Source organism: Anguilla anguilla, chromosome 7 (genome assembly GCF_013347855.1).
Source record: "Anguilla anguilla isolate fAngAng1 chromosome 7, fAngAng1.pri, whole genome shotgun sequence".
Taxonomy (NCBI): Eukaryota; Metazoa; Chordata; class Actinopteri; order Anguilliformes; family Anguillidae; genus Anguilla; species Anguilla anguilla.
The window spans coordinates 30,749,973-30,777,059 of NC_049207.1; the positions used below are offsets into that span (position 1 = coordinate 30,749,973).

The following is a 27,087-nucleotide window of genomic DNA, read 5'->3' on the forward strand; positions in this document are numbered from 1 at the left end:
GAAGTTGTTGGTGAAGGTGGAGAGTTTTGTCCCTGGGGTGAAACAGGGTATTAAGGGAGTGATATATGGGGTCTGTGCTGTCACTGAGAAGGAAATAAAAGACGTTGTTAAAGGCGAGCGAGTTATTGATGTTAAACCAAGAGAAGGAAAGAATAGGGATTCTTTGGTTCTGATCACTTTTGGTAGTGAAGTGTTGCCAGTGAGAGTTTATCTGGGTAGTATGTCGTATCAGGTGAAAAAGTACTGGAGGCTGCCATTGCACTGTTATAAATGTCAGAGGTATCGGCACGTCTCTGGATCATGCCGGGGAAGTCGTAGGTGTGCGAAATGTGGGGGTGAGCATGAAATCACAAACTGTGAAGCATCTAGCCCTAAGTATTGTAATTGCAGGGGGGGGATCATGCAGCAGCATTCTGTGGGTGCGTACATTTCATCAAGGTGAAACAGGTGCAGACGGTGAGAGTTCAACAGAAAGTATCGTATGCAGAGGCAGTTAAGAGGGTTTAAGGGGAACAAGGGATGGGTAAGGGACAGACTAGGCGTACTAGCACAGGGAGTCAATTGACGCAGACGCTTCCACCAGATATGATGTTAATGAATAGGGAGTCAATAAAAATTGTGGTTGAAGCAGCAGAAAGATTTCTTGGTGCAATGCAATTCCTACCCGAAAACTTGTATGACTACATGAAAGAGAAACAATTACTGGCTGACTCTCAATTATTGGGTACAGGAAGTAGGGAGGGGTTGGACGAAGGTGATGAGGATGCTGTTTAGTGTCTTCATGTTTTATATTTTACAATGGAATGCAAGAAGTTTAATTGCAATGAGCAGGAGTTCAAGAGATTTGTTGGTGACTTTAAAGACAAGCCTAAATTACTTTGTGTCCAGGAGACGTGGTTAAAGCCTTGTCTAGAGTTTGTAGTCCCGGGCTATAAGAGCCCGAGAAAGGATAGATGTGATAGGTCAGGTGGGGGTGTGCTATTTTAATTAAGACATGGGTCAAGTATAAAAAAGTTGAAATATGTTCAGAACTGGAATGTGTAATGGTGGAGATCTGCAGTAATAACCCCATCACTAACTATAATTTATTATTTAGTTTTACCAGTGGTGGGGAAATCCAAATGTGTTCAGGTGATTGCAGCTCCTGTATCTACTAACCGATTGTCACAGTGGCCTCTAACTGTAACTTCAATACTGGGTCTGCCAAACCTATCAGGTTTCAAATCACCCACGTTTTCTACAGAGGCCAGATATTATTTACAGTTGTATTTGCAGTACTCTTGGATCCTGAACCAGTGCTAGCAGGACCACCTTGTGGCAGTGGGTAGCACTGTCGCCTTACAGCAAGAAGGTTGTGGATACGAATCTCGGCTTGGGGACTTTCGTGTGAAGTTTGCATGTTCTCCCCGTGTCCCCGTGGGTTTCCTCCTACAGTCCAAAGACATGCAGGTAGGCTAATTTGAGACTCTAAAATTGCCCATAGATATGAGTGTGTGAGTGAATGGTGTGTGTGCCCTGTGATAGATTGGCGGCCTGTATTCCGCCCCACGACCCTCCTCAGGATAAGTGGGTATAGATAATGGATGGATGGATGGATATCTTCATAACTCATGGTTGGGGCTGATGGGTGTGTTTCCTGCAAATCTACAGATTCCACCCCTTTCTGCAGTCTGCGGATCTCTGTGATGCTGCACCTTCCCCCTTTGACTCACAATCCTTTTTTATGTGTCCCATTCATCCACAGTTGTGACAGCCATCCCTATTGATGGGTTTACACTTTGCCTTATTTGTAATGACTGGTGACATCTTTTTCCTTGGAGCTGTGGTGTCATGTTGTTCCATACTCATATGACATAGCTCAGGAGGTAAGAGCGATTGTCTGGCAGTCGGAGGGTTGCCGGTTCAAACCCCGCCCTGGGCGTGTCGAAGTGTCCTTGAGCAAGACACCTAACCCCTAACTGCTCTGGCGAATGAGAGGCATCAATTGTAAAGCGCTTTGGATTAAAGCGCTATATAAATGCAGTCAATATGTTGTTCCATACTGGCTACTAAGAAGACTACAAACATCTGCAAATGTTAAATCACCAGTTTTCTGTTTCGGATTCAATGCTAGCTTTGTATCATCATTGACTATTCCATTGTACTGTTGCATGACTTATGCAAGGAAAACAGGATCATCCCTTTGTGGATAAGCTGCCTGAATTCTGAATAAAACAGTTAAACAAGTGATTCAGATAAGCAGCAGGGTTTTCTCCTCTTTCAGATTTAGTAGCCTGTATGCATCCCCGATTTTGTTGTGGACCGCCAATTATATTCAACAGTGCTGTCTCTCTCTGCTGTGCATTTGCCCATGCACCATTCACAGCCATTTTAAGGTTGTCTGGTAATGACTCCACAGCAGAAATAATCAATTGAATAATCTGACAAAAGTCTTGGTCATCTAGGCCGTTGACTCTGGCTTTCCCCTGCAATTCAGCAAGGTAAGGACGTTGGTCACAATTGCCATCACATTTACTAATATTAGAACATAGATTACCCAACTCTGATGTAGGCAAAGGACTATGCTCATGTATCTCCTCATAATCATACTGTGTAGCCTCTGGTTGACCCTTAACTACTACTGCTGGTCTCCTACATGTTCTTTGCTCTCTGACCTGTAATGGAGCAGCCCTGACTGAACCAGTAACGTGTTTCTGCTTTAAACTCACCTGAGCTATCATTCTCTGCATGAGAGTCCTGTGGTAATTTTATGCTCAGTGCTGCCACATTACATTTATATTTGATCTAACTTTTTAAAAAAGCTTTTTCATTTGCAACATCTTTTTAGCCACATCTGGATTTTTTTCTGTTTCTAGCCCAAAGTGCCTCATATGCACTTTTATTCTTCTCTAGCTGTTGCACTAAAGCTTGCAAAATCAGAATCAAAATCAGAATTAGAATTATTTATTCGCCAAGTACGATGTACAAGGAATTTGCCTTAGTGCAAGGTGTTAACATACAATCCAATACAAATAGCTAAAAAAAGAGCTTAAAAAAATAAAATAAAAAATACAGTATAATAAAAATACAGTACAATACAGTATAATATAATAAAATACAATACAGTGCAGTGCCAATATACAAGTACAGTGTGAATAACTGGGTTATATACACAGTTAAGTTGCAAAAGTGTGCAAATGGGCAGAGTAAAAGTCACAGTTAACAGCACAGTTAAAGTGAGGGTGTGGAAGTGGGCAGGGGGGGATAAAGGAAGGGTCTTTGTTTAGGAGTATTATGGCTTGGGGAAAGAAGTTGTTCAGATGGCGGTTAGTCCTAGGCTTTAGGGCTCTCACTCTCGGTCTCCGCTGAGAGGGGAAGCGCTGGAAGAGAGAGTGGCCGGGGTGTGAGGTGTCAGCCATGATTTTCCCTGCTCTCTTCCTCATCCTGGAGGTGTACAGATCTGTGAGGGGGGGGGGGGGGAGCTGGCAGCCAATGATTTTCTCTGCATACCGTACAATGCGCTGTAGTTTCCGCTTAGAATGGGATGATGCAGAGCCAAACCACACAGAGATAGAGGATGTGATGACTGATTCAATTATGGCTGTGTAGAATTGGACCAGCAGCACTTACGACAGCTTGAATTTCTTAAGCTGTCGCAGGAAGTACATGCACTGCTGGGCATGTTTGCATGTTTACGTTTCTTTTTAGAACACCCCATGTTCCTCTCTCTACATGCTTCCTCTAACCAGTTAAGAGGATCTGCCTTTTCAGAAAAAGGTCCATACGACCCATCTATGTAGTGTTTTGCTACATATTCGATGGCCCACCTCATCATTGTAGGTTCTGAATATACAGAAAATACAATATACCTACGTTGGTGGTTTAATTTAAGGGCACGGGATTAAATGTGGGAAACCCTGCTGGTGCTTTCCAAACAAAAACCCAGTTCCTCTGCAAACACACCTCCTGCTTACCCCAAGTAAAGCTAACTGTACTGTTAAACAGGTCAGAACTATGTATCAGCAAGATCTGAACTCAGTAGAAAGATCATATGCTTACACAACTATACAATTAAAATAATGCACCATTCGCCCTGAACAGTGTTGAAATTAAAAGATCTTTATTATCAATGCACATCTATGTTTGGTTTGCAGTGGAACAAAACAAAAAAGTTGTGAAAATAACTGAATTCATGCTTATTCAATAAAGACATTCTAAAATAGCTTGGACAAAATTATTGGTACTCTTTAGAAGTTGTAAGAAATAATTGATTTGTAGTGATTGGGATGGCAGGTATGCCATCCCGCCAAGTTACGCCTTGGCGGGGGCATGCCCCATACCTATACAGCACCGAAAGTTTGGCACTTTTCAGGGTTCCCCACAGAAATAACCACAACAGCCACAGACACACCCTTAAAAACATTAAATTCTGTACATTCTGACCCCATTTCAACAGACAGATTTCATAAACAACTTCACATGTCCACACAATGAAGCCCCAAACTAAGGGGATTTTGCGTTTTCTCCTTCTTCTTCTTCTCTTTCTTCTTCTTCTTCTTCTTCTTCTTCTTTTCATTCTTATTTTTCCTGCCGCCTATCCCACTAACAACATGTCTCCCCATTGGACATTTTACCGACACCAGCCAAATCTTCACCTACACAAGCCAATCAAAAACTCGCATACACACGCAAAATACCCATACCTTTTTACTCTGAAACATTTTCAGTACAAACAGCTAGTCCGCCTGTGGCCTAGTGGGCATGGTTACAGTCTTGGGAACACAGGGTCGTAGGTTCAAGCCCAGCTAGGAACGTGTTTCTTTAACCTGCTTTTACCCTCACTAATAATTGTCTACTACTTCTCAATTGTTGCTTTTACACCATATCTACCCGCCGTTCACCGAACGCATACACTGCATACACAAAGTCACAGACTGGTAAACCTCCGGTTGAAGGATTGAATCCCGCCTCGCCCTCAGGCAGATAATTTCCTCTTTTACACTAACGTTTTCTTACGCTTATATTTGCTTTACCAAAACTCACTCACGGCCACCCATATGCATTTCATGACGGCAAATGTATTCCTTTTATTAAAAAGTTACACCAGTTCACCACTGTGCCATTTCTACTAACTATATTTCTTCACTTGGCTACCGTACAAAACCTTCTTCTCAGCAAACGCCACGTTTCTACATTCATGTTACCTCGCCCTGTTCTCTATCTAGCCACATACAAACAATTACTACGTATGTAGGTTCTGCAACTCCCCATTAAAACATTACATTTAAAATCATGATTCACTCATAATTATAACTACTAGTACTGAACATGATAAAAACACATTAGTGCAATAGATTTCATGTGTTACTTAACCCACCATTTTAACAACTAGTGCAGTGGTGTCAAACTCGTTGCCATGGAGGGCCATGTGTATGCAGGTTTTCATTCCAACCAATTAATGCTGCCTTAATTGAGTCCAATTACTCATTCAGCCATATGCGTTTAACTGCATTGAAGCACAGAATATAAGAAAATTTTTATTTAGACAATGCGGGTCACCATAGACGTCGGGTCACCATTGTGCACAAACCTGCATCCCTAATTCAGCAAATAATTTAACTAATTATATAATCAAGATCTGAGGCTGGAATGAAAACCTGCATACACACGGCCCTCCATGGCAACAAGTTTGACACCACTGAACTAGTGCTTTATAGCGACTGTTATATATACCGTTCAATAAGGAAACTAAGCTCGCTCATGGTCACTCGATTTACTTCGCACTATACTCTGTGATCATGTCAACCTTCACCTACATGCCCATTCTGCTAAAAACATATTGTTTCAACTACGCAATGTCATCATTTCATCCTAATTTCTCTCACACTGTTGTTATTTTCTCATATGCAAAGCCTGCTGGGACATATGCATCTGCTCCTATTCTCCACTATCAAGTTCTCCGGTTCTAGCTTAGCAAAACAGCGAAGAGGATTCCCACCTGCAGATAAGCCTATCAAAATGCCTTATTAACCTTACAAACACTAAAAGTGCATCTCCACGAAATAACAGACAACGGAGCAGGACAGAAGGGTACACAAGTTGCGACCTAGTGAGCTCTAATTCTACGGACTTGCTGATTCTTTTGTCAATCAAGGCTCGTTGGATGGCCGTCAAATCCGTGAGTACATACACTGGCCATATTTCACCTGCGCTTCTGATGCGTTTACACTTATACGCCACCGCACCCTTTGTCACAGCCACTGTTTTACATATATAGCAAACCGAAACTGCTACACGGTACACGCTCATCAGACTACAAATTCACACAAGGATAGCCATAATCCACAACTGTTTCTTACAGGGTCAATTCGCATTTCTCACTCTCATAATAAAAAGCTTTGCAAAAAGAAATGATATCTCACCAAAAACACGTTTTCAACGTACAAAAATGCCAAGTTACTCAAAAGTATTGATATCAAAATGACGCCAAGTTACGGTACTACAAACAATATAGGCTATCTTGCCTCACCGAAATTACATAAGATGTATTTCAAAGCAATGCTACCCAATATTTCCTCAATTCTTTCAAGTCACTTGGCCCTGTGTGTATAAGCATGCACTACATGGACAGGCCAAACATATGTGTGGATGGCTCTCTCACAGTCAAGATTGATTGAATAGGCGTGTATATGTCCAATTTGTATTGGTATGTATGTATTTCGCTGCCCAGCCTTTCTGTTGCGTGAATGATAGTATGTTTCTTGGTATAAGTGTGTGTTCGTAAATGTGAATGTAACATGCTGCGAGGGAAATGTCCCCATGGGGATAAAGAAGTTCTCTATGTATGTATGTACAATATGTATTTTACATGCAGTATTTATTGTACGTAGCAAATACACAATAAATTGTACATGCAGTCAAATTCAGTTCAGAAGCAAGTATAAACATGTTTTCTGGAGAAATATGCTTCCTGTAGTTACTCAGCAGCAGTTTTGTACATGAATTTCAATGTGTTCCATGAGGCAATTCGAAATATTTGACTCTTTGATGACACAAAGTTTGCATGACATTGTAAAATGGTAAGATTACAAAACACAGGGCCAAGTGACTTGAAAGAATTGAGGAAATATTGGGTAGCATTGCTTTGAAATACATCTTATGTAATTTCGGTGAGGCAAGATAGCCTATATTGTTTGTAGTACCGTAACTTGGCGTCATTTTGATATCAATACTTTTGAGTAACTTGGCATTTTTGTACGTTGAAAACGTGTTTTTGATGAGATACTTTAAGCAGATTATTGTTTTTTAATTAGTATCACAGGTGTTTTCAATCTTATAATCACTCATGCAGCCAGTTTAAAAGGAGAAAATTACTCACTCTGCTGTTTTGTGCCACTGTGTGCATCCCATTGAACATGGGAAACAGAAAGAAAAGTAGAGAGTGGTCTGAAGAGATTAGAAAAAAGGTAATAGCCAAGCATGGTTAACGTGAAGGTTACAAGAACATCTCCAAAGAGCTTGATGGTCCTGTGACCATTGTTGCCAATATTATTAAGAAGTTTAAGGCCAATGGAACTGTAGCTAACATCTCTGGACGTGATCGCAAGAGGAAAATTGGCCCGAGATTGAACAGAAGGATTGCTCGAATGGCTGAGAAAGAACAAAGAAAAACTTCAATACAGATCCAAGCTGATCTTCAAGTTCAAGGCACAACAGTTTCAAATCGCACCATCCGTCGCTGTCTGAATGAAAATGGGTTCCATGGTAGAAGACCCAGGAAGACCCCACGTCTAAGAGGGAGACACAAAAAAGCCAGACTGGACTTTGCCAAAATGCATGTTGACAAGCCACAGTCCTTCTGGGAGAATGTGCTTTAGACAGATGAAACTAAGTTAGTGCTTTTTGGTAAATCACAAGAAGAAAAAATGAAGCCTTCAAAGAAAAGAACACCATGCCTACCGTGAAACATGGAGGAGGCTCAGTAATGTTTTGGGGTTGCTTTGCTGCCTCAGACACTGGGTGCCTTGAATCTGTGCAGGGCACAATTAAATCAGAAGACTATCAAGGCATTTCAGAGCGAAACATACAGCCTAGTGTCAGAAAGCTGTGTCGTAATGGCAGGTCATGGGTCTTCCAGCAAGATAATGACCCCGAACATACATCATAAAGCGCCAAAGACTGGATGAGAAGGAAACATTGGACCGTTCTGATGTGGCTTGCTATGAGTCTTGATCTGAATCCCATTGAACATCTGTGGAAAGAGCTGAAACTTGCAGTTGGGAGACGGCACCCATCAAACCTGAGAGAACTGGAGCAGTTTGCTCAAGAAGAGTGGGCCAAACTACCAGTGGAGAAGTGTAGAAACCTTATTCAGAGTTACAGAAAGCGCTTGATTGCAGTTATTGCCTCCAAAAGCTGTGCTACAAAATATTAAGTTAAGGGTACCAATATTTTTGGCCATGCCATTTTCATTTGTTTTATTATTTTAAATAATATGTTAAGTTGTAAAGTAAAAGCAATGTTTCAGTTATATTCAGTGTGAAATAAAGAATGATGGATACCATATACTTTTGTCAGTTTCAACTTAATACAGAGAAAATTTAGTTTTTTTTTTTAAAAACGGTGGAAGGGTACCAATATTTTCGGCCACGTCTGTATGTATGTGGTATGGATGGTAACCAAATGGTGATTGCTAGCAAGGTATGCTAATCAGCCCCTATCACACCCATAAATCACTTTGGCCTCACCCTGTTGGTGCTGTCTCCATGAGGCTTTGTGTCTGACCTACCCTTGACAATTGAGTTAGGTTGATTATGTTAGGTTAGGTTAATTGTTCTAAGTAACCAACCAAGAACACTGAAGCAGGTATTGCATCTTTCCTTACACTGAATTAAAAAATACTGTGCTCTATTGCACCACCGTGTGTTTCAATTGGGCCAAACTTCAGGTTGATGTTCTTGATGGGAGTGCCAATATCATTACCATGTTTCATCTATTTATGTTAAACCACTTGGACGTTATAAGCATTTATATGATAAGTCAACCGACATTTAAATTTATAGGTTTATTGCGGCCATGATTTTTGGTTTATCAACTTTGTTTGCATGGCTTTTTAGGGGACCTTGACAAATTGATTCAAGTTCCATGTTGATATGTCAAATGGTTTAGGAGATGTGTTTTAAAGGCTTTTATAATAATAAATTATAATAATAATAAGTTTGCAAACAGGCCTTACTGCAGGTGATCGAGGAGGGTTGTTGTGCCTGTTTACACAATGCTGGCAAACTGACAACTGGCACCAGCACTGGGGCCTCTTGTTGCAGTATGAGTCACTGAGGTGGTTACGATGGAGTCAAACGAAACTCAGCTTTAAATACCACACAGTCTTCATTTTATTTAAATAATAAATATGTATACCAGATTGTTACGGGTAATTTACCTATCTAATATTTGGCCCATTATCAATTTGTATTGCAATGTGTTTATTGCATGTTCAAATTAAGTACCTCTTTTACAGACATACAATTGTAGCTATAAACAATTTAAATGGTGGCCATTTAAAAACAGTCCAGCAAAAACCCTGTGAATTTTCAATCAAACATTACCAGCCAACACTGTCCAAACATGTGAAAGACGAATCTGTTCAAAATATTGTCAGTAATCTGCAGGAATTTGAAGGGTTAAAGTACTCTAAATAGGGTTCAGTGATGGTGATGAAGCAGCTGTTTCCTTCTTTCTCTGCTGGAAGGAGAAGTGCTGTTGGCAGGTCAGCAGTACCAGGGGGGTCATGAGGTAATGGGCACCCCATGATGAATGGCACATGGCTGACAGAGATCAGACCTGCTGATCATGTATCCTTCAAAAGGGAATCCCCATGAATCATGCTCTCTTTCCTTCCTTCAAACTGTGCTCAGTTACCTCAGTATTGCTTCATATCCACATAAGACATGCGTAAAAACATCTGCAAGCATAAGATGTCAAAATTACACACATATCACCAACTTGCAGCTTACTTCTTTTTAATTCTTTATTTGCTTAATTCTTATCCAGGGGTGCATACACAGATAATATTTTTGGACATACTGTCCATTTATGCAGTTGGATATTTTAGTAGTACCTTGTTCACAAGTACAATAGCAGTGCCCCACCGGGGAATCAGACCTGCAGCCTCTCAAATGTAAAGGCCAGTGTCTCAAGCATTGTGCCACCCTGCCAGCTGTTTTTAGCGTCCAATCCTCTTTACCAGCAGTAACCATGGTGTTGCTGTCATGCCTCTCAAATAGCATGTTTGTGTGCTTATATAAAAAGCAGGTCATCCTTGTCCCTCTTCTGTATCTTTGCCTCTTCTCCTTGCTCTATCTCTATATCACCCTCTGACGCAGTCGGTCATGATGTGAGGAAACGCTCTGCTTTTTCAGGGGTGTTATGGGTCTTGTGATACGGAATGCGGAAGCTGTGATTGTATTAATAGCGAAGTTGCATAAGCACAGTCACCGCCTTGCTGATGATCATAGAGGTAAAGGCAGTTCTGGCACACAGGCTGTGCATGCAGCAACATCATCCTGAAAATGAACAGAAAAATAATATTTAATTTTAGTTTGGAAAAAAAAAACCTAAACACAAATAAAAATAAAAAATCTACATTTCTATTTAATGTGAGTAGTTATAGATTTTTGTGTACTGTCTAAGAAATCCAAATAGTGTGGAAAAAAGGGGTTTAATGTGTTATAACTAATAGAAATTAATTATGAAGACACAATAAAGTAGTGAATTTTCAGTATATTAGCAGATTGAAAACACACCTGTTTACACTGCAACAGTCCCTGAATGCTGAACCTCTTAGCGCACAACCCCTAGTGGTGGGCACGCCGGCGTGCCTAGATTACTAAACTCAAACATTCGGTGCTACTGCAACCAAAGTGTGAGATGAAAACAGAAACGCGTTGTTTCAGTTTCATTAGTAGACGATACTACTGTTTTAATTGTGTTTGTAATCTCGGCTACATTGAAAATGAGGGCCTGGCCCTCAATTGTACCTCCGAGAATTTAAATAAAGGTTCTGACTGACTGACTGACTGACAACTATGCCGAAAACGGAGTTTCGCAGCCCCACCATTGTCGCTCCGGTCGTTCATTTAACACGCACCCCCTCCCTGCAGTCTCATCTAAAAAACACCCCCCACCCTTGACATAATGGACAATATTGTCTATCTTGGCATTCATAAAAATATTCTTTCACCACTAAAAAATCGTATTCCGTCATAGCAACAAGATAAACCCGACAATAGCCCTAAGATATGCCATACAGCAGTGAAAACGCTGCTCACTGAATAACGAAATAAACTAGAAAACGTTTTTTTAAATGATACCATGTCATTCTACAGTCAATATTTGGGACTAAATATTGAATAAATATAAAACCTTACTGTTGGTTTTACGTGTAGAGATGTCCCTTTTGAGACTGCGTGGTCATATATTGTCTTGGACAATCCGTTTGGGAAATATACGCACATCTGTGACGCCTGGGTATCTTCCAAAATAGCTGTGCGTAACACCACACCTGTTGTTTACGGCGTCGTCGCCCTTTTTAGTACAGTCTGGCTTGATTGACAATTCATTTATTCAGTAGGCGAGAGTATAAGCTTTCTAACGGTGTATAACATGTCTAATTCTGCTTTTGGAATAGCGTTTTATAGGTCAGCGTAACAGAAAATATTCTTAGCATCGCATTCACTTACGCATTCACTCTGTTAGCAGACAAATACGATGCACCTAACGAAACGTGGTCAAGGATATTTCGTAATTTCTTGGAAAATACTATTATTATTGAGGACTTCTGAACATAGCTAAGCCATATGTTTGCTGATAGACCTAGCTGACATCGTTTTCTGGAGCAAAACAGAAGCGAATAGAACAATATCATTGATACTGTCTCTGTCTCCATCTACTGAACATAGAGGAGATTTCATCATTGCTATGTAAGTATTACCGCTCAAAATATTTCGGTTATATACGTTATTTTTGAAATTGAGTATCTTTAAATAGGTTAGTGGTGTTATATAATGTAAATATTTCACACTGTAATGTAAGCGTTAGATGGAAGTGTAATAGTTTTTGTGAAGCATGCAACAGTGATGACGTCAGAGCTGGAACATTGCCAAAACGTGGTGGACAGGTGAAAATTGTTTTCATGTTGTCTCATCCCCATACAAGAAAACATACGAGAGTACAGAGTATAGAAATACACACAAGTTAATTATTACATATTTAGGTACTGTACCGCATTGTGTGACAATATTTTTGCATAATTTTTTTAATCTGATGGCAATGTTTCATCTTAAACCCTCATAAGGGGCTCATTTATATGCTTTATAATGGACAAAAAGCATTTTATTCAATTTTGGAGAGATTTTGGATATGTTTCTGGACACCTAGCTATTTTAGACCACTGTACTGACTGAAAGCTTGTAATTCCCATTTGAAAATTATGCAACAGTGATTTTCTTGAGTCAAAACAGTTGATTTGTAGTGAAATATGTGGATATGTTATGATTTACAGCAATGCATAATTTAGACATTTTGGATAGATTTGGAGATGCTGGGTACACTGCTTAGATTTTGCTTCATACATCTATAGTAGTTCTACATATCCACCCTTAGATTTTATGAACTTGTGGTCAAGACGTTTTTGACCTAGCACATGTATAGTTTAACCTCCTGTATATATGCAATCTCTCAGTATTTCATTGCAAACTTAAAAAGTGCAAATTTATTTTTGTTTTTTTGTCAAAACAATTGCATTTGTGGCACTTTATTTCTTCCAAAATTATGAATATAAACTAATCTGCGTTAGTATTGTAAATTGTACAAATGTCTTGCTTCTTTTAAGCCATTTTTCAAGTCTTTGTGGTGTTCACATCTGGAGTTATAAAGCTTTAAATAGGGTACCCCCTAAATGGGCAAGGATTGGCAAGATTTGGCTTGTGCCTTAAGAGGTTAAAGGTTAATTCGCTTAAACTGTGCCTCATCTAACATTATTCCCTCCAAACCATTTGCTGTTTAAAGCACTTATACTCAGTCTCTTTCCTGGAGTTATTTACTTAAAATTATTCTGTAAGCATCATCTCCGTTCTTTACTAAACCTTTATGTATGTGTTTTAGTCGCTGTCTGCAAAATGGATAAGGGGCACTTGCCCTGAGTAGTATCTGTCCATCCAGATAGTTTAACTAAAATGTGACCAGTTTTCTAGATATTCGCAGCAGCTCATCCTGATAAAATGTGCCTTGTGGGTTCTTTGTGTGGCTTCAAAGCACCAAAAATTTACACTTAAAAGATTCAACAGGAACAGTAACATCTGAAATACAAATACAGTTTTGAAATACAATCCCATGGTTACTCATGAACATCCTCAGAGTTTTATTTTTACACAGTTACATTGAACTACTACTTTTACTGAATTATGCCAACAGTGTGGCCTATATCTGCACAAAGTCTTGTGCAGAAGGTCTGATATGAAACTGCTTGGATATAGCCAACACGGTTGGCATTCTTCAGTAGTTTGTGAAACCATGCAGAAATTAAGCTCTGTGGAGGATCATGAGTAATCGCGGAATTGTATTTAAAAGGAGACGTTACTGTTGAATTTTTTTAGTGTACATTTTTGCTGCATTGAAGCCATGCGAAGGTGGACCCACAAGGATCATTTTAAGAGGCTGAGCTGCAGCGAATATCTAGAGAACTCGTCACATTTCAGATAAACTATCTGGATGGACAGATACTACTCAGGGCAAGTGCCCCTTATCCATTTTGCAGATAGCGACTAAAACACATACATAAAGGTTTAGTAAAGAACGGAGATTATGCTTACAGCATAATTTTAAGAGGAAACATACCTTAATTTCATTTTTGGGTGAACTGCCCCTTTAAAAAAACGACTTGCACACTAACCACTTGCACAGATAAATTCTGCAAGGGCCCTGCTGAGAGTCCTCCCAAATTGCAAAATCAATTGCATCACAATACTGTAGCAATATCCTGTTCATTCACATCTAATAGACCAAGGGGCCACCAGAGACATAAATGGGCTGGGCATGTATTGTTTTGTCCTGAGTTCCCCTTGCCACCACTGATAAAGCTACATTTATCGGTGGTGGCATTCTTCCTGTGTATCTTAACAGCCATTGGGAGAAAAGCTACAGAAGCACATTCTCCAGTGCTATCTTTGGAATGCCTTGTAGCCTTTTTTCTCATATTTGCATTCTCATAGATATGCAAGACTGCATGTGATAGATGGAAGTATTTTCCATGCACAAACCTTTCAGTGAAAACTCAGTAACACAGATGTGAAAGGAAGGAGTGTTGTAGGTAAACTGAAGCAGATTAATATTAACTGATAGACTCGTATATAGCAAAAACCTGTGAACCCTGAAAATTTCATAGTAAGTATTCCCTTATTTTGTGGATCTGGATGCTTTGTGATGTAATAGGTTATGTATAATTCTATATTATGCTGACATATAATATCTGCTAATGTCTCATCGACCCATTACAGGCCTTCTGGGTCTTTTCCTCATGTACTTGACCTCGAGATGTGTGAATTATAGGTATATAGCAGGTATATAGCAGCAAGGTGTGTGTGTGTACTGAATATGTATGGAAGACTTCACTGTCATAATACCACGGAATATGGTAGACTCACTTCAGCTTTAGGAAACTGTTTCTTACTGTCACCAGTCCCAGCTTCAGGCTTTAAGGGCTAGTGCTGCATCTGGCCTCCATCAGAAACCTTACACTGCAGCTCTCTGCTATTTCAGAGAAGCTGCCTAATATCCCTATATAGTGTCCTCCCGTTCGCTGTAAAACTTTAATTATTTGCACAGCTAATATCCCCTCCAACCAGTCTAGCTTCAAGGGTTTTGGTTGGGCGTGAGGTATATATGTGTATATGTGTGTGTGTGTGTGTGTGAGTAACAGTGTATTATTTGATGGCTTGTTTTCTGCTATAATGCTTTTTTGAAATGTTAGATTTTTTCTGTATCCATATCAAGGCTTATCTTTATGAGTACCTGTAAAATGAATACATTTAAATCTAAACATGTTCATACAAGTTATTTTCCATAAAGTGCAGTTCTGTGTGACACCCCCCCCCCCAACACCCATTTGAATACTATGTCAAATTGCTGAGCTGAACTGTGATTTGGGAGGAAAGACCTTTGAACAAGACAGCGATGTGGGAGTGAGAAAGAGAGGTGCCTCTGGGAGAGAGAAAGAAGGGGAATGAGAAAGCATTCTGGGAGAGAAAGAAAGAGGAAGAAAGGAGGGGGAGAGAGAGTGCGGGAGGGGGAGAGATGGGGAATAAAGAGTGCACAGAGAACATTTTTTATCCTCACCAACAAACAAACATGCAGACATACGCCCACATACACATGCACATACACTTGTGACAATCTGAGCTGAAAATGATGAAAAGAAAGAGCAGGAAAGGGAAGAGGGATGTGACGGGAGAGAAGGAGAGGGACGGAGGGGAGGACTATATAAGACCACGAAAGGAAGGAAGACAAGAGCAGAGTGACAGAAAGCACACAAACTCTGTACAGTACTCATTAGTCTTGGTTGTTGTATTATTGTCCACTTTGTGAGCAGCTTCACAATTCTTTCATCAGGAGTTACCTTGCAGTCAGTATAATTTTGTTTGCATTTTAGGCTTTGATTGCCCTTTTGACCAGCGATTGGCTCAGGAATTTACGCTTTATTGACGTCAGACTTCTATTTGTAAGGTAAATTCTTTTCATTGTTTGTCACACTGAGTGCAAGGTTACAGCCATTGGTGTGAACGGCAGTCACTTGAGTGAAATTCATTATCTTTGCAAGCGTTCAGCTTCCACACCAATTTAGCAATTTTCCTCCTTTTACATTTTTTCTCTCTTTCCCACACACTATCAGTCTCTTTTTTCCATCCTTCACTGTAGGAACAAGGGGAGGACAGACATAAGAGAGAGGAAGACAGAAGAAGAGAGGGTATTCAGGAAGTGCAGAAAAGAGGAGCTGAAGATGTTAGGGTGTCTGAGTGGGGCAAGGGTTCGCTGCTGGCTTACCCTGGCCTCCGGGCTGCTGGAGTGTCTGTGTTTCGCTGGGACTGTTTTTGGGTGGGCCTCCCTGATGTTCGTCCTGAAGACCGAGGGGTACTTCAGCAACCTATGTGTGAATGCCACAGGATCCAACGGCACACACTACACAGGTGAGTTTACCATAATTCCCCCAACTTTCCGTATAATAACTTGTTTTAAAAGTTATTTTCATACATTATGTTCAAAGTGCTTTTCAAATAAAAGAGCAGAGGAACAGCATGACAACTGCAAATTAATATGCAAGAATTTGAAGTAAATGCAGGTGCTGACAGAAAGAGGAATTAAAAAGCAAGTTTTTAACAATGCAGGTGATGTGAAGACACTCCCCTCCTCCCCCACAGACTGCAGCGGTCAGGATGAGCGCTTCTCCTTGGTTTTCACCATTGCCTCCTTCATGAATAACTTCCTGACTCTTCCCAATGGATTCCTCTTCGACCGCTTCGGCACTATGGTTGCCAGGCTTCTGGGAATGTAAGTTCACCAAGGTGTTTTTTTACTGAGGCATGCTAAATCACAGCCACTGAGAATGCTGCGAGTTGCAAAGGAGAGGGGGTATGTTTACAGGAGCTCGATTAACTGTCGCTATGATTCGCTATGGCCAAAGACATGCACTTCATTCAGTTATAATGTCAGACTGTGTGTATTTATGGAAGTAACTTAAGTTTCAAGTGGGCCAGCAGGGCTCCTTTGTACTGTACTACACAGGAGGGGAATGTTGGGTGTGTGGTATATGCCCTTTCGGATGCCATGTGTGCTTGTGTAAAAAATAAAACAGAGGAGATGAGCACTCAGAGAGAGATGGAGAAATGTGTCCTAATGAAAGAAAAAAGTTGATTAACCAGTATTTTTTGTCCTTGGTCCGTTTTCACTAAAGCATGCTGTACCGTACACATATTCTACTGCATCATTGTAACACCTAATTGCGTTTAACGCTAATGTGAGTCTGAATGGCTGGCATAGAGACCAAGTGCTTTGTGGCAGCCAGCTGTTAGTTTACAGCAAAACTAAACACACCATTCACTAATGAAGAGAACAGAGTACCCTCTGTCTCTCTGTCCATTTCTCTTTGACTCTCCCCCTCCCTCTCTCTTCGTCTGTCTGGTTCCTAAATTCCCCCCCCCCCCCCCCCCCCCACACACACACGGACACACACAAATGCATGCACACATACGCGCGCACATACACAAACACACAAAGAAATGTACACATGAACGCATACACACACGGACACGCATACCCACATACAGACACGCGTACGTGCACACACACCCACACGCACACAAAGACACACACACGCACATATGCGTGCGCCCCACACATACACACATGCACATGCATGCACACAGGCAGGTGAATCCACATGTGCATGTATACACACATGCATGCACACTGGCACACACAGACATGTGCACATGCACACACACATACACAAATGCGCCAATACTCAAATTTGTAGCTCTGTACATTTTAATATGTGTGAGATTGGATTAGCAGGGGGAGGTTCAGGGAAGAGGGGGGGTTTACAGAGCTCTGCTCTGCTTCATTTGTGACAATGAGAAGTACAGGTCTGAACTTAGTGGGTTTTCATGAGTAGAGCGGTGTGAGAAACAGTGAGAGAGGGAGCAGATCTGACACAGATTCCAGTTGGAGAAGCCAGTAGGCAGGTCAGGGCAGCAGAGAGAAATTTCATCCAGAGGTGGAGGATTGGAAGGGAGCTGTGTTGATTTTATACAATTGTGAAAACTAGTGACAATCAGAGAGAGTGTTTGAGAGAGAGAGAAAGAGAGAGATAAAAAGTTTAATTTGTTTTTATAAGCTTTGCTAATACTGCTCTGATCGTCCTGTCAGTTGAGCTCTATTGAAAGGGATTGATTTCACTGACAACATACATACTGATCTTATTTTATTTTGGGTTTTCTTTGCAGACCTTACATGTAGAAACAAAGAAAAATAAGAAGCTTATCTGACTGCAGTATGCTATACCCCTCTAAGCTTGTATTTATAATGCGTTCATGTCATTTGGGAATTACTGAAATTACCACCGTCCTGGCCGCTTCCCGTGAAGGCCTTTACTATGTCGTAACACTTAGATGGCATGTCGTAACACTTAGATGGCCCGGTGTGTATGTACACCTGCAGCGTTTCCATGCCGCAACTAAAAAAGTTGTCACACTAGTGTTGTCACGATGCCAAAATTTTGACTTCTAATGCGGGAGACACATTTCCCTGGGTTTTACATTTGACACAAAACTACCGAACGTCGGAAAATTCAAATACCAAATACCTTTTTTTTTTTTTAAGTACCGAAAAAGTGCTGAAGTTTCGGAATACCGTGCAACACTACGTCAGACACATATTCCAATCCATTGCTCAATTTAGCAGAGAATGCATATTTCAGAGCGCCTCAGAGACAGATAGGATAATGATACATATTTCATATAGCCTAATAAATACGACATAAAAAAAAACGAAACAAAAAACGAAATATCAACTCGACATCCCTGCTAGCATGCGTGCTGCGCGAAGAATACCTTATTATTTATTTAGACATTGGCAGACTACAGCATTTGCGTCTTTTGTTTATATTCAATAGTAATTGCAGCGAGAAACTGCAGCTGTAGACACAATAAAGTTTGTTATATTATGGTAACGGAATGAAGCGGACTACATATATAGGCTGTATTTACCGTCATTGTTTTATTATACCAGCGTGTTTTCGCGCATTTGCAGAGAAACTCAATTACTATCAATACAAATGGTTTAGCTATTTCTCAGCATAATGACGGATGGAGATAGGACGAAAATAATTTTCAACCGTCCACCACGTTTTAGCAACGTTCCAACACTCTCGTCATCACTGTTCCATGGGTCACAAAAACTATTACACTAACGCTTACATTTTAGTGTGAAATATCCACATTATATAATACCACTAACCTATTTAAAGACACTCGATTTCAAAAATAACGTATATAACCGAAATATTTTGAGCAGTAATACTTAAATAGCAACATGACATTTTATCTGTGTTTAGTAGTATAGAGACAGAAAATCAATGACAAAGTCCTATCCGCTTCTGTTTTGCGTCAGAAAACGATGTCAGATAGGTCTATCAGCAAAGAAATGGGTTAGCTATGCCCCGAAGTCCTCAATAATAATAGTACTCTCCAAGAAATTATGAAAATCGTAGACAACGTTTCGTTAGGTGCATCGTCTTTAATGCTACGCCACAGTGAATGCGCAAGTGAATGCGATAAGAAAGTATTCCGTTACGCGGAACTATAAAACGCTATTCCAAATGCAAAATCAGACATGTTATACATCGTTAGAAAGCTTATACTCTCACCTACTGAATAAATGAACTGTCAGTTAAGCCAAATTGTACTAAAAACGGCGACAATGCCGTTAGCAACAGGAATCACAAACGGATTGTCCAAGACAATATATGACCACTCAGTCGCAAAAGGGACATCTCTACGCGTAAAACCAATGGTAAGATTGTATATTTATTCAATGCTTAGTCCCAGATATTGACTGTAGATGAGATGGTATAATTAAAAAAAAACTTTGTCTCGTTTATTTCGTTATTCAGTAAGCAGCGTTTTCACTGCTGTATTGGCATATTTTAGGGCAAATGTCGGGTTTATCTTGTTGTTATGGAATATTACATTACATTACATTACAGGCATTTGGCAGACGCTCTTATCCAGAGCGACGTACAACAAAGTGTATAACCATAACCAGGAACAAGTGTGTCGAAAACCCTAGAGGGCAGTAGCCTACCGTTCCAAGTGCAGGGAACAACCGCATATTTCAACTTGGACCCTGTAGGTTAAACTGATTAACACTAACACAAACAAGAACAGCAACAACGCAGTCTATGCAAAAATACAAGCAATAGTTAAGACGAGTGCATTAACTAAGTCACCTACGAAACAGCTAACTAGTTACAACCCTAACCTTACAGTCAATTTAGAGATTAAATTGAGAATACGATTTCTCTCAGCATAATGACGGATGTAAAGAGTAAACAAACTCACCCGTTATTGTCTTCAAATGGATCCGTGCCAAAGAAAAGTAATGATTCATCCTCTCAAAGCTTTACCGTAGCGTATTATTTATTTAGACATTGGCAGAGTACAGCATGAATTGCGTCTTTTGTTAATATTCAATGTTAGAAATTGCAGTGAGAAACTGCAGCTGTAGACACAAGATAGTCTGTTATGTTATGGTAGCAACGGAACGAAGCGGACTATATATGTATAACCGTCATTGTTTCATTATACCAGCGTGTTTTAGCGCGTTTGCACAGAAACTCAGAACCTATCAATAAAATGGTTTAGCTATTTCTCAGCATAATGACAGATACAAAGACTAAACGAACTCACCCGATACTGTCTTCAAATGGATCCATGCTCAAGAAAAGTAATTATACATCCTCTCAGAAAGCTTTTACTAACAAACTTTTGGTATCCTAGCATGCACTCTGGGTGGCACTGTCTTCCATTCCTTCCCGGACGGTCAGACCCTCCCCTCACTGATAAAAACTAGACCCTACGGTGTCGGATTACTTGCGTCGCCATGGATGTCGCTTGCCGTAAAGAAGTTTACTAGATGTCGTAACACTTAGATTTGGAGCTCCAGCTCTTCCGCACCCCTACTAATAAAAAAGTCCAAATGGCGGGAAAACAGTATGGCGGCCATAGGTGCTCTCAAAAGCAAAGTTGTAGAGCACATTCAGATGCATCGGTCGATGAAGTTTTGTGTTGATCTGACTTACGGTGTAGGAGTTATGGACTTTTAAAGTATGACCCTTTGTTATAGCGCCACCATCTGGTCGACATAGGTGATTTTTCGTGCCTGAGTAGTGGGGGGCCATAGGAACCCAGCTACCAAATTTGGTTGGTCTAAACGTTCGCCATTCTTTTCAGACTGTGTTTTGTTTTAGTAGACTCAGTACTCATTAAGCCTTAGTTCTTCACCCTGTACTCGGGGCATTAAAGCTTTTTCTTTGGGATAATCTCCCATAGGAGTATTGGTTTTCTTTTCGTTAATTGTTTTCCCTATCCTTTTGTAGCTAACGAGACTTAGTGGTTATTCCTCCCCAGGTGGTTAACTTAAAGTTCCCTGCTAAGTCGCGTTTGGTCTCCCTACTTCCCCTCTCCTTTACAATAGCAGGAGAGTAACAGAAGGGTATTGGTGAAGGAGGTAGCATAGAAGAAGATAACAGAGGGGCATTGGCGAAGGAGGAAATGATGCAGGTGAGTATCAGAAGGAAATTGGTGAAGTAGGTACCATAGCAGGAGAGTAACAGAGGGGATTTGGTGAGGAGGTAATGTGGCAGGAGAGTAAACGAGGGGCATTGACAAAGGAGGTTGTGTAGCAGGTGAGTAACAGAGGGAAATTGTGAAAGGAGGTAGCATAGCAGGTGAGTAACAAAAGGGCATTGGGGAAGGAAGTAGCATAGCAGAAAAGTAACAAAAGGGCATTGTATTGTAATGTAATGTAATGTAATGAAAGAGGTAATGTGGCAGGAGAATAAAAGAAGGGCATTGAGGAAGGAGGTAGTGTAGCAGGAGAGTAACAAAAGGGCATTAGGGAAGGAGGTAGCGTAGCAGGTCAGTAACAGAGGGGAATTGTGGAAGGAGGTAGCATGGCACTCCCAATGGCAAAGATATGTAGAGCACATCCCAATGTAGAGCACATTCAGATGCATCGGTCGATGAAGTTTTGTGTTGATCTGACTTACGGTGTGGGAGTTATGACCTTTTAAACATGACCCTTTGTTATAGCGCCACCATCTGGCCGACATAGGTGGTTTTTAGTGCCTGAGTATTGGGGGGCCATAGGAACCCACCTACCAAATTTGGTTAGTCTACAACTTATGGTTGCTGAGCCTCAGACACTTTTAGCGGAGAAAGATAATAAGAAGAATAATCCTAACAAAAACAATAGGGTTCCACCAGCTTCGCTGCTTGGACCCCTAATAATAATCGGAACAGATACAATAGGGTTCCACCAGCTTTGCTGCTTAGACCCCTAATAATCCTAACAGATACAATAGGGTTCCACCAGCTTCACTGCTTGGACCCCTAATAATAATAATAATCCTAACAGATACAATAGGGTTCCACCAGCTTCACTGCTTGGACCCCTAATAATAATAATAATCCTAACAGATACAATAGGGTTCCACCAGCTTCGCTGCTTGGACCCCTAAATATGGTAAATATGGGAACTTTCTGATTGCTCCAGTATCTCCAACCTAGCGGTAAAAAATACGGAAGTCTGTGAATGCAGCAAGAAAAATTGCTCCACGACTAACTTGCAAACCATTCATGCTAACAGAATCATAATATAATTTTTTATTTGCACCAATTTGCCTCTGTTTATCTCTGTTTCTGATTAATTGTAGGACTTCTACCTACTACAATTAGTTGGGTATACTTAGCGAGAAATGGAAAGAGCTACCTGTTATAATTATATTTCTAACGAACTAGAGCAGCCGATAGGCTACATGTTTTACCGGTGTCCATAGATATCGGATCAAGCTCAAGTTATCTTAATTTTTCCCGTTGTGCACAAGTGTTCATAGATGTCAACATACAACTGTTTTGAGAGCCAAACAAGTGCACCCTAATCAGTGTGAAACGCATGAACACTTCCAAGTCGTTCCAATGAGAAGTTGCACCTGTTGGCGTACTATTTAAACCCCAAGCAAACTGATAAGCTTTGCTTTAGTGTCAACTTGCATTACACGAAAGCCGGTAACTTGGTCTGTTTTGGTAAGAGGTTTAGTTACTTGTTCAGTACTAGATCAGTTCCTCTTCGGCGTCCTTTGACTTACGCGAAGAGTTACTGCGGAACTGAATTTTTGAGGTTATTGGATTGTGGGCTACTAAGTTAGCATCACTATCTTTACTCATTTCTCCTACTCTCTCGTGGTTCTTTTGACAGTCCTCTGTGCGAGGGCTGTTTTCTTAAAGTTCTCACGTTCGCCATTCTTTTCAGACTGTGTTTTGTTTTAGTAGACTCAGTACTCATTAAGCCTTAGTTCTTCACCCTGTACTTGGGGCATTAAAGCTTTTTCTTTGGGATAATCTCCCATAGGAGTATTGGTTTTCTTTTCGTTAATTGTTTTTCCTATCCTTTTGTATCTAACGAGACTTAGTGGTTATTCCACCCCAGGTGGTTAACTTAAAGTTCCCTGCTAAGTCGCGTTTGGTCTCCCTACTTCCCCTCTCCTTTACAATAGCAGGAGAGTAACAGAAGGGTATTGGTGAAGGAGGTAGCATAGAAGAAGATAACAGAGGGGCATTGGCGAAGGAGGAAATGATGCAGGTGAGTATCAGAAGGAAATTGGTGAAGTAGGTACCATAGCAGGAGAGTAACAGAGGGGATTTGGTGAGGAGGTAATGTGGCAGGAGAGTAAACGAGGGGCATTGACAAAGGAGGTTGTGTAGCAGGTGAGTAACAGAGGGAAATTGTGAAAGGAGGTAGCATAGCAGGTGAGTAACAAAAGGGCATTGGGGAAGGAAGTAGCATAGCAGAAAAGTAACAAAAGGGCATTGGTGAAAGAGGTAATGTGGCAGGAGAATAAAAGAAGGGCATTGAGGAAGGAGGTAACAGCAGGAGAGTAACAGAAGGGCATTGGGGAAGAAAAAGAAAATAGCGTAACAGCAAAGTAACAGAAAAGCATTGGCGAAGGAGGTAGTGTAGCGGGTGAGTAACAGAGAGGCATTGGGGAAGGAGGTAGCGTAGCAGGAGAGAAACAGAGGGGATTTGGTGAGGAGGTAATGTGGCAGGAGAGTAAACGAGGGGCATTGACAAAGGAGGTTGTGTAGCAGGTGAGTAACAGAGGGAAATTGTGAAAGGAGGTAGCATAGCAGGTGAGTAACAAAAGGGCATTGGGGAAGGAAGTAGCATAGCAGAAAAGTAACAAAAGGGCATTGGTGAAAGAGGTAATGTGGCAGGAGAATAAAAGAAGGGCATTGAGGAAGGAGGTAACAGCAGGAGAGTAACAGAAGGGCATTGGGGAAGAAAAAGAAAATAGCGTAACAGCAAAGTAACAGAAAAGCATTGGCGAAGGAGGTAGTGTAGCGGGTGAGTAACAGAGAGGCATTGGGGAAGGAGGTAGCGTAGCAGGAGAGAAACAGAGGGGATTTGGTGAGGAGGTAATGTGGCAGGAGAGTAAACGAGGGGCATTGACAAAGGAGGTTGTGTAGCAGGTGAGTAACAGAGGGAAATTGTGAAAGGAGGTAGCATAGCAGGTGAGTAACAAAAGGGCATTGGGGAAGGAAGTAGCATAGCAGAAAAGTAACAAAAGGGCATTGGTGAAAGAGGTAATGTGGCAGGAGAATAAAAGAAGGGCATTGAGGAAGGAGGTAACAGCAGGAGAGTAACAGAAGGGCATTGGGGAAGAAAAAGAAAATAGCGTAACAGCAAAGTAACAGAAAAGCATTGGCGAAGGAGGTAGTGTAGCGGGTGAGTAACAGAGAGGCATTGGGGAAGGAGGTAGCGTAGCAGGAGAGAAACAGAGGGGCATTGCCGAAGGAAGTAGTGTAGCAGGTGAGTAACAGAGAGGCATTGAGGAAGGAGGTAGCGTAGCAGGAGACCCATAGGAAAGCAAAATCCAAGAAGCAATCTCATAGTTGTTTCTTTCATTTCTCCTAGACACATATGAGCCATTTTTAATACTAAGGTGAGACCAAAGGCTTTTTCTCCTACTTCTCAAATTCAACTCAGGAGAAACAACCACATATAATCTCATTTATGTCTTACTCTGATCAAAACAAGAGATCTCTAAATTATCTTAAATAAGTCTAATTTAGGTCTCCTGAACATGGGACCATGAGATCAGAGAAAGAGATCAAAGACAACTCAGCTATGACTCCTAGGATCTCATGATTCTTCTCAAATATGTCTCAGTTTTCTCATAGTGACCTCATGAGAAACAACCGCATCTCAATTCAATATCCATTCGTCTTACTGAAGTCTCAAATTCATTCTCTCATCTTTTCTCCTAAGGGGGTTTTAGGAGCAACAATTCAGATTGAAGTGATCTTAAAAAGATGTACAATTGAGATCTTACTACTTTCTCAAGAGTTAAAGAAAAGATTATCCTGAGCAAAAGATTTTTCCTCTGGGGAGTCACAGAGGTGCACTGGCGAAGGAGATAGTGTAACAGGTGAGTAACAGAAGGGCATTGGGGAAAGAGGTAGCAAAGTAGGGGAGTAACAGAGGGGCATTGGCGAAGGAGGTAGCGTAGCAGGTGAGAAACAGAGGGGCATTGGGGACGGAGGTAGCATAGCAAGGGATTAAGAGAAGGGCTTTAGGGAAGGAGGTAGCATAGCAGGAGAGATACAAAGGGGCATTGGCGAAAAAGGTAGTGTAGCAGGAGAGTAACAGAGGCGGAGTGAAGAAGGAGGTAGCGTAGCAGGAGAGTAAAAGAGGGGCAGTAGGGAAGGAGGTAGTGTAGCTGGTGAGTAACAGAGGGGAATTGTGGAAGGAGGTAGCATAGCTGGAGAGTAATAGAGGGACATTGGCGAAGAAGGTAGCGTTGCAGGTGAGTAATAGAGGGGGATTGGCGAAGGAGGTAGCATAGCAGGTGAGTAACAGAAGGGCAGTAGGGAAGGAGGTAGCAAAGCAGGAGTGTAACAGAGGTGGATTGGTGAAGGAGGTAATGTAGATGGAGAATTAAAGAGGGGCATTGTAGAAGGCAGTAGCGTAGCAGGAAATTAACAAAGAGGCATATAGCAAAGGAGGTAGTGTAGCAGGAGAGTAACAGAGGGGCATTGAGGAAAGAGGTAGCGTAGCAGGAGAGTGACAGAAAGGCATTGGTGAAAGGGGTAGCATAGCAGGACAGTAACACTGGGGCATTGGTGAATGAGGTAGTGTAACAGGAGAACAGAGGGACATTCAGGAAGGAGGTAGAATAGCAGGAGAGTAACAGAGGGGCATTGGGGAAGGACCTAGTGCAGCAGGTGAGTAACAGAGGGGCACTGAAGAAGGAGGTAGCATAGCGGGAGGGTAACAAAGTGGCATTAGGGAAGGAAGTTAGCGTAACCGGAGAGTAACAGAAAGGCATTGGTGAAGGATGTAGCATAGCAGGAGAGTAACCAAAGGGCATTGGGGAAGGAGATAGCATAGCAGGAGAGTAACAGGAAGGCATTGGGTAAGGAGGTAGCATAGCAGCGGAGTAACAGAGGGGCATGGGGGAAGGAAGTAGCATAGTTGGAGAGTAACAGAAAGGCATTGGTGAAGGAGGTAGCATAACAGGAGAGTAAAAGAGGGGCATTGTGGAAAGAGGTTGCATGGCAGGAGAGTAACAGAGGCACATTGGCGAAGGAGTTAGTGTAGCAGGTGATCAACAGAGGGGCATTGGCAAAGGAGGTAGCGTAGCAGGAGAGTAACAGAAGGGCATCTTTGGGGAAGGAGGTACCATAGCAGTAGCAGGAGTGAAATAAAAGGGCATTGAGGAAGGAGGTAGCATAGCAGTAGCAGGAGAGCAATAAAAAGGCAGTGGGGAAGGAAGTAGCTCAGCAGGAGATTTACAGAGGGGCATCATTGGGGAAGGAGGTAGCATTGCAGTAGCAGGAGAGCAATAAAATGGCATTTGGGAAGGATGTAGCATAGCAGTAGCAGTAGAGTAATAGAAGGGCATTGGGGAAGGAGTTAGCATAGCAGGAGAGTAACAGAGGGGCATCATTGGGGAAGGAGGTAGCATAGCAGTAATAGGAGAGTAACTGAAGGGCATTGGGGAAGGAGGTAGCATAGCAGTAGCATGAGAGTAATAGAAGGGCATTGAGGAAGGAGGTAGTATAGCGGTAGCAGGAGAAGTGGTCAGTGGTAGGAATTTTCAGCTGTATAAATGCTTAGTTGGGAAAAGAAAATGTGAGCTTTATAAGTCACTGTGGATAAAGGTGTCTACTGAAAAAATAAATTAAGTGGAGCTGGGAGAGGCTGTCTGAAAAACAGAAA

The 27,087-nt window shown here is 41.3% G+C and overlaps 1 protein-coding gene across 4 annotated transcripts in view; it reads left to right on the plus strand.

Annotated features, from left to right (window-relative positions):
- Window positions 1–14,331: 14,331 nt before the first annotated feature.
- The window catches only part of LOC118232396 (solute carrier family 43 member 3-like), a 45,682-nt gene continuing 32,926 nt past the window's right edge, over window positions 14,332–27,087 (plus strand). Inside the window, exons 1-4 of one of the 4 annotated variants that reach the window (XM_035427357.1) lie at window positions 14,332–14,418; window positions 15,683–15,756; window positions 15,923–16,217; window positions 16,416–16,578. In XM_035427357.1, the coding sequence (XP_035283248.1) occupies window positions 16,031–16,217; window positions 16,416–16,578 (350 nt within the window). In that variant the 5' untranslated portion in view covers window positions 14,332–14,418; window positions 15,683–15,756; window positions 15,923–16,030. Of the gene's footprint in view, window positions 14,419–15,471; window positions 15,757–15,922; window positions 16,218–16,415; window positions 16,579–27,087 lie in introns of those variants that run through there. The other 3 variants (XM_035427356.1, XM_035427359.1, XM_035427358.1) reach the window with 3 other exon arrangements.